A 12,924-nucleotide genomic window follows, 5' to 3' on the forward strand; every position below is an offset into this window, starting at 1 on the left:
ACTACTGTGTGTGAGCGTGTGTGTGTGTATTAACTGTCACCACTTAAAGAACCGGGAGAGTTCATGTAAAAATCCAGATCTCTTACTTCTCTTGTGACATTGCTTCGCCAGTTGCCCACAGTCCTCACCACCCCATGTTGTGCCCCAACCCAACTCACCTCATGGGTTTAAATGACCTGCATGATCCTGGAGGCATCTGAGGTTGTGATCTCCACGCGGGGCCATTAGGTCTCTGGGTGTACCGTGCATCTTCATGCCTTATCTTTGTTCACGGCGTTTCTTCAGATTAGAGCGCCCTTTCTCCACCTCGTAGAGTTTTACCTTTTAAGGATCAGATAAAGGACCACCCCTGCTGTGAAGTCCTTCCAATAAAATCAGTCACCTGTGCTCAATGAGCCCATAAAGCTTTATTTCTATTTCTAGTGTAGTTCTCTCCAAACTATTAAGGGCAGTTGTATGCATGTCCTCTCCTGGCTAGATGGGAAGACGTTGAGAGTAGTTTCTGCTTTGTTCAGCTTTACACTCTCCCCGACACTGTCTACCATCAGGCCTCACCCACTGTATTCATTCCATTAGCAGTGAGTTAAGTAAATTCATTTGAAATCAAAAGCCATTTGTTGCTGCCCATTAAAGTCTTTTCATTCCCACTTTTCTGTGAATGAACAAGTAAAAAACGTACTTATTTATGTAGAAAGGATCAATGAAATTATTGTTTCATATAAGCCTTGAGCAAACGTCGGTTTCTAAAGTCTCTTTAGTAAGATTATATAGCTGGTGATGAGAGCTGGCTCCATCTGGCTTCTAAGTGTATCATGCAGAGAATTGCATAAATATAACTTCCTCCCTTCCTTAGTATTGCCCATATGATCAAATAATAACTAGTATTTTTTACAAAATACTTCCACACTTATGACAAATTTCTTAGGTGGTAAATACTTCATTAATCAGGTCTGCATTTTCACCTACAGTTTCTAATCTCATCGTCTCACAGGGAACTCACATTGTAAACTACTTAGTTCACTATATCTTTCTTTGAGACTTTATTTTCTTTTTTTTTTTTATGGTACGCGGGCCTCTCCCGTTGCGGACCATGGGCTCCGGATGCGCAGGCTCAGCGGCCATGGCTCACAGGTCCAGCCGTTCCGCGGCATGTGGGATCTTCCCGGACCGGGGCACGAACCCGCGTCCCCTGCATCGGCAGGCGGACTCTCAACCGCTGCGCCACCAGGGAAGCCCCTATTTTCATTTCTTTTACACCTTCTATTAAAGCAGAAGAATGCTGAACTCTTAAGACTCTAGATCGAGGTTGAGAAAGAAGATATTCCTTATAAGATGCACCGTAGGTAGTATACAGACCTTTCTTTAGGGAAGGAATGCCCAAAGCTGACACGAGGAGGAAAAGGATTTCACACTCTCTTCTGAAGAAGCATGAGTGAAGGACCACAGTTGCTGTGGAAGCAAAATCTCGGAAGGAATGACCAGATTCTTTTAGTAGCTGCCTGTTTTTGCCAAGACTATCTGCTGATAGCCCTAAGCCCAGGCAGCTGACTGCAATGCCTGTTAATATGTGAAAGACTAGTAACATTTTGCTGTTTCCATTCTCTCCCTATAAGAATTGAATGTGGAACAGGTGTGGGCAGGGAAGCAGAAAAGTCCTTGGGGAGTTATAAATTAGCCTGGTCCTGGGTTGAGTTCATGGGCATCTCTGAGGAACCCCATTCCTTCCCAAGGCATTCCAAGTAGCTGAAGGGAATCTAACAGGAACGAAACAGTCTGCAGTGTGTCGACATTCTAAGAAAGAATGCCAGAAATTTCAGACTCAGATTGAAATCTTTGTCATAGTTTTCTTTTCTTGTGATCCAATTTCCTCTTAATCAAGAGGGACTTTGTCTCTGCATTGTCGGACCACAGTTAACATTTTCAGATGCTGCTGAACTCTAAAAACACATCTGACAGATTTCTAGAATAGAGTAGTAAATCGTCTCCCCAATTGTCTTAATCCTGGGAGGTAAATGACCTACAGGATGGAAAACTGACAGCAACATATTTTTTTAAATAAATTTGTCTCACAATCAGAAGTAATTAAAGTTCTTACCTTTTTATGGTCTTAGACAGCGGTTTTCAATCAGTGTGGTTAACTACATGTCAAGATTGGAGGAAAGTATACAGTTAAAAAATCTATAGAACTGTTGTATGAAGAAAAAATTCTATTTGTCTTACTTTATTACTCAGTGTTGAGCCCTGAGCATTTTTACCTGGTTTAGGACACTTAATAGATGGTTATTTTCCTGTCCAAGTGCCCTATCTATCCAGTCCTTTTTTAAAAACTATATTTCAGGTCTTTGTTCTGAGAATTGAAAAAATGGTTTTTCTGCATGAACTTGAAGTTCTGCTAAGGAAGGTTGTGTTATTCAAAACAAAAGTTCGGGTAGGGGTTGCTTCTGATAGCATTCACTTATTTTGTCTTTAAATAGTCTGCTTTAACAAAACATTTGAAAAGATTTGTTGTAATAATCTCTGAAGTTCAGTGTGTGTGTAGGTCTCAATTTAAAGATTTTTTAAAAAAATAATTGGACCAAAATTTTGACTACCGTCTCGTGTATTAATAGGATTTGTCTATAAAATAATTCAAACGTGGGACTATAACACCAGGCCCTTGTCTCCCCCCTTATCTGGGCCTCAATTTTCTCACCTGGTAAATGGAGGTTGGATGGGGTGACTTCTAAAGTCTGTATCGAATAGAGCTGAAGACAAAAAGAAAACGGCTACTTAGGACCCTTGATGAGTAGAGAGAAAAGAGGCACATGCCCTACATCAGACATCTGGGTGTGAGTCTCAGATATTATTCGCTATAGGAAGTTACGTGTCACTGTATTCAGCTATAAAATGGGGACTAAGAGCTATACTGAAAGCTGTTGAGGTTTCAATGGAAACAAGCCTATGATGTTCCCAGCACAACTTGTGCATGTATTTTATGCTCCTATAAATGGTAGGACCATATTTTAAGGTCAGGAAAAACCTAAGGCTGAGCACATGATCGGATCTAGTAATTTCCACTCTGGCACTTGGAGAAGAAAGGGCATGATCCTATCACTGTCTTTTACCAACAGAGATGTCCCTCTGCTCTGATGAAACTGGAGCTGTCAGGGTTTAAAAAAAGCACACCATCACAGGGAAGGCACTGCATCTTGGCAAGAAGTGCTTAACATAGTTTCCACCGTGACCAAATTCTCTTCCCACCCCACGTCCCACTTCTATTTAAATCCCAGGCCCTCCACCGGCCCCCACTCATTTTAGCCAGTGCCCAGGCTAGCAGCAGAGAAGAGGAAGGTAGCATGGCTCCAGGGGAAAAGGAAAGGGAGGAGGGGCCAGCCAAGAGTGCCCTCCGGAAGGTACGCACAGCCACCCTGGTTATCAGCTTGGCCCGAGGTTGGCAGCAGTGGGCCAATGAGAACAGCATCAGGCAGGCCCAGGAGCCCACAGGCTGGATGCCAGGAGGGACCCAGAGCCCACCCCAAGCTTCTGGACCAGTGATCCATCCCACCACCCACCGGAAAGCTCAGAGGGCCCCAAAGTCTTCCTCCCCAAAGCTAGAGGAACACGGAGATGGACCAAGCTCAGAGGAAGCCACCGAGGTGTCTCAGATCAGAAGGAAAGAGGTGACCAAAACAGTGGTCAGCAAGGCTTACGAGAGAGGAGGGGATGTGGGCCACCTCAGCCACAGATACGAGAAGGATGGGGACACGCCTGAAGCTGGGCAGCCAGAGAGCGAAATGGACAGAATCCTCTGCGGCCATGGCTCCCCGACGCGGAGGAGAAAATGTGCCAGCCTGGTATCTGAGCTCATCGAAGGCTGGAAAGAGATGGGACAGGAGGAACGGGAAGGGCCCAAGTGCAGGAGCAGCAGCGTAGACACAGAGGACAGCGGCTACGGAGGGGAGACGGAGGGGAGGCTGGAGCTGGATGGAGAGCGGGTGGCCACTGCCAGAATCAAACGCCCCTTGCCCTTCCAGTAAGTGAATGCATCTCCCAACTCCTTATCCCGCTCCTGAGCCCCAGGCAGCTGCGGGAATCCCAGAGAGCAGGGAAGGACCACCAAAGTCAGAGTGAGAATCTCACAGCTCGGGCAGGCAGCGAGGTCTGGGGAAAGGCACGCCCCTGGGCTAGGAGGGCAGGACCAAGCTCAGCTATGGACCTTTGGGCCAAGGGCCTGCACTATTTGGTTTCTCCTTTCTCTTTTTGAACACTCCAGGTTTAGCCACAACAAATCTGAAGCCACCGGAGAGGGGTATCTGCTTTGGGAAAAATTTTTAAGTCAATTCTATAATGAGTAACAAATTGGCTTATTTTTCTGCAGAGACAAGTATTTACTGGTAGACTGAGTGGAGAAACCTTTCCCTTGTCCAAAATCAGTCTACAATATTTTCAAGAGACACATCTACCCAAATAGTGCCCCTGGAACACGGATTTCTGTGAGCCTGTATACAGGTGGGAAGCTGCTGTCTGACGTCAAAGCAGTCTCTGAAGTCAGACAGACCCAAGTTCAGATTCCAGCTCTGCCCTGACTATAGTTAACAATACTGTATTATGCACTTGAAAGTTGCTAAGAGAATATCTCTTAAATGTTCTCACCACACAAAAAAAGGGCTTATTCTTCTAAACCCATTTCCTCCTTTGTAAAACAATGGCAACAGTAACCTTTTGGAATAAATTCTGTGGTATTGGGAGGAGAGGAGAATTTAGCACAGTGCCTGCACATAAGCTCACTATATGAAGGTTATTACTCCTCATATAGATTTTATTATTTAGCAATTTTTCAAACCTTCAGAAAATTTTGTTCTGCTTATAAACAAAGATAGAAATGCTATAAAAGCTAGGTAATTAAAATATCACAATCCGAAAACAACTAAATGCACGCACGCACACACACACACACACTGACTCAAACTGATACTTTAGTCTGACAAGAAACGCATGTTTTGTTTCAAGACAGTAGCTGCCTCCACGTAACAGAAAGTCAGGATTTCTCATTCAACAACCACAGGATGTCAGAATATAGGAAAAGTCTCAGATGTGGAGAATAATTATAAACCGACTCCTTCTGGGAACGGTTAGATGTGTAGGTGTGTTTTTCAACTTTTATGATATAATCAGAAAGTAAAGAACAAAACTGGTTACCTTATTTGACAAAAAGCTGTCAGTTTGTGACTTTAAAGATGTTTTGAAAGAATTAGCACTATTATATTGAAAGCTTTCAAGAAAAATGAAATGGCAAACGTAGATAATGATAATTCCACGTGCATCTAGTGTGTGCTGTGGGTATCTTACGTGCTTTGTCCTTAGAACTCTCACAATGAGGTAGGTAATATCCCGTTTTAGGGATGAGAGCACTGAAGCTCAGAGGGAAATTTCACTCAGCAAGTTAGTGACCTGAGATGTGTATGCCTGTCTCTAAATGTAATGCTTTGGAACCAGACATGACGCTACTTCTCAGGCAGCACCTTGAGGATGCACTCAGAGATCTAGATTTGTGCTCTATTTACATTCACATAGGAATTCACAATCAGAAATCACTATTCTACCAGACCATATGGAACCATAGTCTAAGTTTTGGCCTTGTGAATTTGGGGGGGGGGGCGTGTGCTACAAAACAAAACAATAGAACCGAATAAACCCAACGGAATAAAGACTAAGGGTGGCACAATGACGATCTTACTGTCAGCATGTTTTGAATTGGCCAGAGGTAGGGAGGTGACAGTTGGGACCAATCTCCAACGCATGTACTTTCTTTGGCACTCTTCTAAGTATTTATTCATTTAATCCTCAAAACATTCTCATGGGGTAGGCACAGTCATTATCCTCATTGGATAGATGGGAACATAAGACAAAGAAGTATTAGCGAATTTGTATAAGATTGTACAGCCCATGGGGTTTGAACCCAGGCACTCTGGATCCAGAGCCCACCCTCTTGACCACTACTCTAAACTGTCTCACCTGGAAGTGAGAACTTCCATACCGGACCCTTCTGTTGGTTCCCCCAAACAGACATGTACATGGACACCTTCTTAGTGTGATAGAGAGATACCTTTGAATGAGAGACAGATTTGAATCATGGTCACTCTGGCAAATCCTAAGTTTCTTTGTACTCAACTAAAAAAAATAGATGTGATAATCACAGAGTTATTTTGGTATTAATTATGTAAAGCAACGGACCCAGGAAAGCTACTTAATAAGTTGTACTCATTATAATGCAAGGGGCCAGCCCTGGTGATCCCAACACTATGAGATGCTAGGAGACTGGCTCTCAGGGTTTGGGGAGGAGAATGGGAATGAAATCCCTTCCTTCCTTCTTTGGTTCCTTTCCCTTAGTCTTAGAATACGTAGGGTACCAGAACGTTGTACACAGCAACAGCAGCTCTGGATGTCAGCAGTAATCCTAGCTATGCTCAGGAAGCTTCAGCAGAAGCCCAATGGGACTTTTTACCTGATGGGACTCTCACATACTGCTTGAGAAATGAATGTGGCATTATTGAGGAGGCCTATGGGAAAGGGGGTTTTGTTCATTTATTTTTAATTCTAAGCACCATTCTTTCCCCATATCCACTAACAGGGAGAAAATTATGTGTCACGAATATCTAAGTAGAAAAAAAGTTTTCTTGGTGGTTAAGATGTTCTATGGATAACAGAGACAAGGCAGGTTTGGTAGAAAGTAGAAATATTCTTCACCAGTAGAGTTTTACTACCTGGGGCTTTACCATGAAAATGATTTCTATTTTATGCTTTATTTTTTAAATATTCAGTCTTTTGATTGTATAGCTATGTGACTTGTTTGGTCCATCTCCTTTAGACAAAGGAAATTTTATCTCCCATACAGTAATGATGCAATATTGAAATGACAATCACTCATCCATTCTCTCCTCCAAGTTCTGTTTAGCAAAAATACTAATGGCTGAGCGTTTTATAGAAAAGGGAACTGAGCGAGGAGATGTATACAAGTCATAGAGCTAGTAAGTGATGACACTGGGAAGGCTGATGCCAGGGCTTGCATTCTTAACCACTGTGTTAGACTGATTCTCTGAGGACAGAGTGGACTCAAGAAATCAAATGGAGATCAAAGCATCAGCTTAATTAGTGGAATCCCAATAACTCCCAAACTGTAGTGTTTTGGTACAACTATATTGAAGATATTTGCTAGAAATGAAGGGGAAAGTATGGCTTTCTAATATGTGCCCCCAATTCTCGAGCTTGGAACCCTTTCCATGGACTCTGAGGACAGTTGCCAATCTGCAAGGAGAAGCACAGGCTTGGCTCCCAAACCTGGCTGATAACAGAAAGGAGAGCACAGTTTTGAATTCAGTCACCCTGCTTCTGAAAAGTGTGACCCTGTAGATATCAATCTCCCATTAACCAAATTGGCTATACTTCCTGTGGTGAAGGGCAAGCAAACCAGTGGACAGAGGAGCAGATTCTCCCCAGAACTTCCCTGAGAAGTTGGAAAGGGTGGCAGAAGTTCTTCAGTTTACTGACAGAGAAGTGTTCTAGCCTAAGGTATGGATGTGGTGCTAGTCTTTGAATATCGCTTTGCTTCTGTAAATGTGTAAGAGATTGTCTTTCTAAAGCTCAATCTAAACTATTATTCACATTTTTACTTGAAATTTAGAAAAACAGGATAAGCTGATATATTAAGTCTTACACTCATTGATCAGGAGGATACTCAAGGTATAAGACTTTCTAATCCTGATTTAAACCTGAAACTTCCATACTTTTTAAAAACTGGAAATACTAAGACAATATAGAACGTTTATAAGATAGTGAAAATTAAATACTCATTAAGATATATTTTCTTCTAGTACTTCTTTAAAACAACCTTGTCTATTTTCTAATTCTTGCTAATAGGATCAATTCTTTTGCTTTCCTTTTCTCTTATTACTGGAAATTACAGTTTGACCATAAAACAAATGGAAATTAAGATTTAGTAGGTGCTTTTTTAGATGTTTCTCTTCTTCAAAGAGTTATTACCTCACCAACCCTAACCCTTATCCCAAATGACATAGAGTGTCAACACTCAGGGAATTTAAGTTCCTAATTAAAATTAGAAGAAAAAATACTACATCAATGAATGAGAGACCCATATAACATACAGTTTAAACAAATTACCTCTGGATGATAATTTGAATATTTTTCTGCTTCTTGTAAATTTTAAAATCAATACAGTTGATGCAAAACAACATGGGTTTGAACTGTGTGGGTCCACTTATAAGCAGATTTTTCAAATAAATGCTTGCAACACTATTACACAATCCATGGTTGGTTGACTCTATGGAGGTGGAACCATGGATACAGTATAAGTGTAGAGTTATACTCGGATTTTCAAGTGCTTGAAAGATCAGAACCCCTCCCCCACCATTGTTCCCTTGAACAACAAGATGAGGATCCTGTAGTACTGTAGTATTTACTATAAAAAAAAAAATCCATGTATAAGTGGACCCGTGCAGTTCAAGCCTGTGTTGTTCAAGGGTCAACTATAATACCAGCATGAAAGAGAATTTTTAAAAAGAAAAAAAAAATCAACTGTCACCTAGATACCAACATAATTATTTTCAATTGTGCACATGCTCTTGATTTCTTCAGCCTGGTGTGTACACATTTTACATGGTTAGAATTGTACCATATGTACTCAAATTTGGTTCACTCTGATGATTTTCATGAATGTCTTTTAGTGGTTATTCGTCATTCTTTTTTCATTATTGAATATTCAGTGAGTACCTAAAAGACTGTCTGGCACACAGCAGTTGTCATAAGTACTTTACTAGAGGATGGAAGGAATGTCAAAGTGCCCAGAAGCTCCTTAAAGGGAGGATGTATTATGTTTTATACTATAGGACAGAACCACAGGTGGTGCTCAGGAGACAAAAAGTATGAGTTAATAAATCGTGCTATTCTTTTCACTTTCTTCTGAGATGTTTCAAGTCGCTTCTCCAGCAAGATGTTCCAGCCTTGGGCTTGTTTTTGAAGACTATGTCTGCCATGGATTGCCATCATTCCAAGGGCACTAGGTGTTTCCTCTCCTTTGGTCATGAGATCAAGCAGCCCATAATCTGAGCAGCTGAACAGGGACAGTCTATGGAGATGCAGATGAAGACGAGGACCAGCAGGGTTGAGGGAAATGCATTCCACTTCAGGGCAGTGTAGCTCCTAGCACTTTTCCATACATGTATGATTTTTTTAAGTTGTGATAATTGTGTAAACAGTTTTTGTATGCTGCTTTTTCCCAATTAACTTTGTCATATACTTTTGTCCATGTCATTACAAAGAAGAGCAGTGTTATATTCAGCAATGTACTCCTAGTTTGAATTCTACTGCAACAGTGAAACAATGCAGCAAGTGTAGGACACAAACCACGGGAATTAGTGAAAGGTCGCCATCTAGTGGATGGCCTTCCTCTTCGAAGAAAACAATGCTCAGGCAAGTATGCTTGCCTCTCTACCCAGTGTTAGCCTCCTGCATCTGAATGACCAGACTGCAGGAAGTGAGTCTGGATAGCGAGGAAGACTCACATCTGACCCGTTCCTGGGTTTTGAACAGCAAATTGTGAGAGTTCAGATAGCAGGGGCCGCTGAGTTCGGGCATGCCATTGCCATAAGCAAATCCAACCCTGCTCTACATCTCCCACTTCCAACGCTTCCACACGTGAAGCCACTCGGAGCTGGGGAGAAGGATGGGTGAGGCACTTGTACAGATGAGGAATACAAATTTCTGACTTTTAGGCAGTCCAAGAGTTCATGCTTTACTCATGAAGGCAAAGAGACCTCGAAAAAAGGTCTAGGAGATTGGAGATACAGAAATGACAGGAAAGTCTGTTAAAGACAAATTTTGCCATTTTAAAATTAGATCTGCACCCTCATGACATTATTGGTCTACACTTTCCAATGCTGGTTTTTGTTTTGTTTTAATAAGAAATGCATTCCAAACTGCAAGGGCAGACACACACATTTGAGACAGAGCTCATCCACATATTAGACACTGTCCTGGCAGGCTGAGTGGCATCATCACACAGAGGGAACAGCACTGACGCTGCCTAAGACAGTCTGGGTTTGAATCTTGCCTCTTCCGCTGGGTTAGGGCAGCATTTCACAGAAGTTATACACAGGCTCTGGAGCCGGATTAACTTTGGTACAAGTCACAGACCCATCACTTAACAGCTTTGTGACTTTAAGCAAAGTTACTTAACCCCTCTGGCCTCAGTTTCCTCATCTGGGAAGTGAGATTAACAGTACCTATCTCATGAAATGGTTGTGGAAATATTAGTAGAAAGTGTTTAGAAGAATGCCAGCACACTGTGTTCAATAAATGTTACTATTGCTAGCTGGTGTTTCCTATATATACAGCTTGATTTTTCAAAATTTGTGGTACATCACAGATACTAGTATAGATATGCTTCATTAAAGATCCATGTATAGGGACTTCCCTGGCAGTCCAGTGCTTAAGACTCCGCACTTCCACTGCAGGGGGCACGGGTTCCATCCCAAGTCGGGGAAAGAAGATCCGCATGCTGTGCAGGGGGCCCAAAAAAAAAAAAAAATCCATATATAAAAATCTATACATGAGTAAATATTACAGAGTATGTGTGCCGATACAAGGCTTATTTTGGGCAAATAACTGTTTCTTGATGTCCTGTGTAAAGTGTATTCCCTTAATACACTCATTCAAGTCCAGTTCTAAATGTTACTAATATGCAACTTTAAGATACACATATTTGGGGCTTCCCTGGTGGCGCAGTGGTTGAGAATCTGCCTGCTAATGCAGGGGACACGGGTTTGAGCCCTGGTCTGGGAGGATCCCACATGCCGCGGAGCAACTAGGCCCGTGAACCACAACTACTGAGCCTGCGCGTCTGGAGCCTGTGCTCCGCAACAAGAGAGACCGCAACAGTGAGAGGCCCGCGCACCGCGATGAAGAATGGCCCCTGCTTGCCACAACTAGAGAAAGCCCTCGCACAGAAACAAAGACCCAACACAGCAAAAATAAATAAACTCTTACCCCCAACATCTTCTTTAAAAAAAAAAAGATACACATATTTGCATTACATTTGTGTAAGGAAGCTTTTTTCTTGAAATAGTTTAATATGATTATTTTACAGAGCTTAAAACATTACTGTTATTTAGAGAGAAAATAATCTAGAAGGAGATACCTCAAACTAAGAACAATGGTGGCCTTGTATATGATTTTTCTTCTTTTATCTCTTACTTTTTTGAATTGTTCATATTTCTTTCATAATGAAACAATTATAGTTACATTAAGATGCATATGTACAAGAAGTACAGACAGAAAGCAACACTTGGGTGTTAAAATATCAATATTTTGATTCTTCATCCTCTCTCTCTCTTTTAGGGCAAATAGAGTCACAGAGAAACTCAACTGCAAAGCCCAGCAAAAATACAGCCAAGTGGGCAACCTGACAGAAAGATGGCAACACTGGGCTGATGAACACAGACAATCTCAGAAGCTGAATCCTTTCAGTGAAGAGTTTGATTATGAGTTGGCCATGTCCACCTGCCTGCACAAAGGAGATGAAGGCTACGGCCGTCCCAAGGAAGGAACCAAAACTGCCGAAAGGGCCAAGAGAGCCGAGGAGCACATCTACAGAGAAATCACGGACATGTGCTTCATCATCCGAACGATGGCTCACCACAGACGGGACGGCAAGATCCAGGTTACTTTTGGAGATCTCTTTGACAGATACATTCGTATTTCAGATAAAGTGGTGGGCATTCTCCTGCGTGCCAGGAGGCATGGACTGGTTGACTTCGAAGGAGAGATGTTATGGCAAGGCCGGGATGACCATGTTGTGATTACTCTACTGAGTGAACCTTCAACTGCACAAGCCAAACTTGACCCACTCTTGTCTTAATGCTAAATGTGAATGTAGTGAAAAGTAAAATGCAAACTGCTCTGTAATGAGTTGGTAAATATTAAACAATTTTTACATGATTGACTTTTTTGGCACTCTATTTAAGCACACACAAAGCATTTCAGAAAGGACATCGAGGACTATTCGTATATAATAGTATAAATATTTGAAATTCTATTTACCCTTCTAGGCAAAAATGTTTGGCTATTCTTTGCACAACTACTATAAATCTTTAAATAAACAATTATATCTAAGAAAAATGCTGACTTCAGGGAAATATCAGCAAAACATATTACAATGTGTCATTGTTCAGGAAAAAAAAATTCCAGCAAGTTTGGCAAAACTAAATTTAAAATTTTCTAGGAAGCTTGACTTTGTACCATTATTTTTATCCCTTAAAAAACAAGCACACAAAATAAGCACACAAATAAAAAGTTGTATTCAAATAAGATGCTGGAATTTCTCTGTGGACTTTGAATTTAATAGGTTTCCAACAGAAATTAGCCACCCTTCTCTGATGTGATCTGCACAAATCACATAAAAAGACATTGCTGGTGGTCTTAGAGCCAGCAGAGAAGGCGATTTTGTTCACTTGCTCTATGAAAGCAGAGCAAAGGTAAGACATTTAGATTTACCTGCCATTGCAGGACTTCTTGGGGAAGTTTTATTTTTTCTCAAAACCTTAGTGAGTCATGCTGTTTGAAGTAGAAATACAGAAAATGCTACAATGAATTGGAATGTTGAGTGTAGAAGAATCTGATAGAATCATGGGTAGATCAGAAACAGACTTGAGACATTTTAATTTACTTCATGCTGTAACAAATTTTTTGAAATATCTGAAAGTCCTAAAGCAGCAGTATTAGTCCTGCCAAAGTGAAAAAAGTATAGCTTAATGATGACAAATTTATTTGGCACTAATCTGTTACTTGTCAATTGTTCTCAATTAGATTTAATGTGCCTTGTATAATTTTAAAAACAAATTGAATAAAAATTGTGAGATTACAATTCTTACA

General features: G+C 41.3%; 1 protein-coding gene across 1 annotated transcript; it reads left to right on the plus strand.

The window, feature by feature from the left end:
- Positions 1 to 3,282: 3,282 nt before the first annotated feature.
- Positions 3,283 to 11,991, plus strand: ABRA (actin binding Rho activating protein). Its single transcript, XM_067711502.1, has 2 exons — positions 3,283 to 4,012; positions 11,392 to 11,991. The coding sequence occupies exons 1-2, from the start codon at positions 3,336 to 3,338 to the stop codon at positions 11,909 to 11,911; spliced, it is 1,197 nt and encodes a 398-aa protein (XP_067567603.1). The 5' UTR covers positions 3,283 to 3,335; the 3' UTR covers positions 11,912 to 11,991.
- The last annotated feature ends 933 nt before the right edge of the window (positions 11,992 to 12,924 follow it).

The sequence above is a fragment of the Pseudorca crassidens genome, chromosome 17 (genome assembly GCF_039906515.1).
Source record: "Pseudorca crassidens isolate mPseCra1 chromosome 17, mPseCra1.hap1, whole genome shotgun sequence".
NCBI lineage: Eukaryota > Metazoa > Chordata > Mammalia > Artiodactyla > Delphinidae > Pseudorca > Pseudorca crassidens.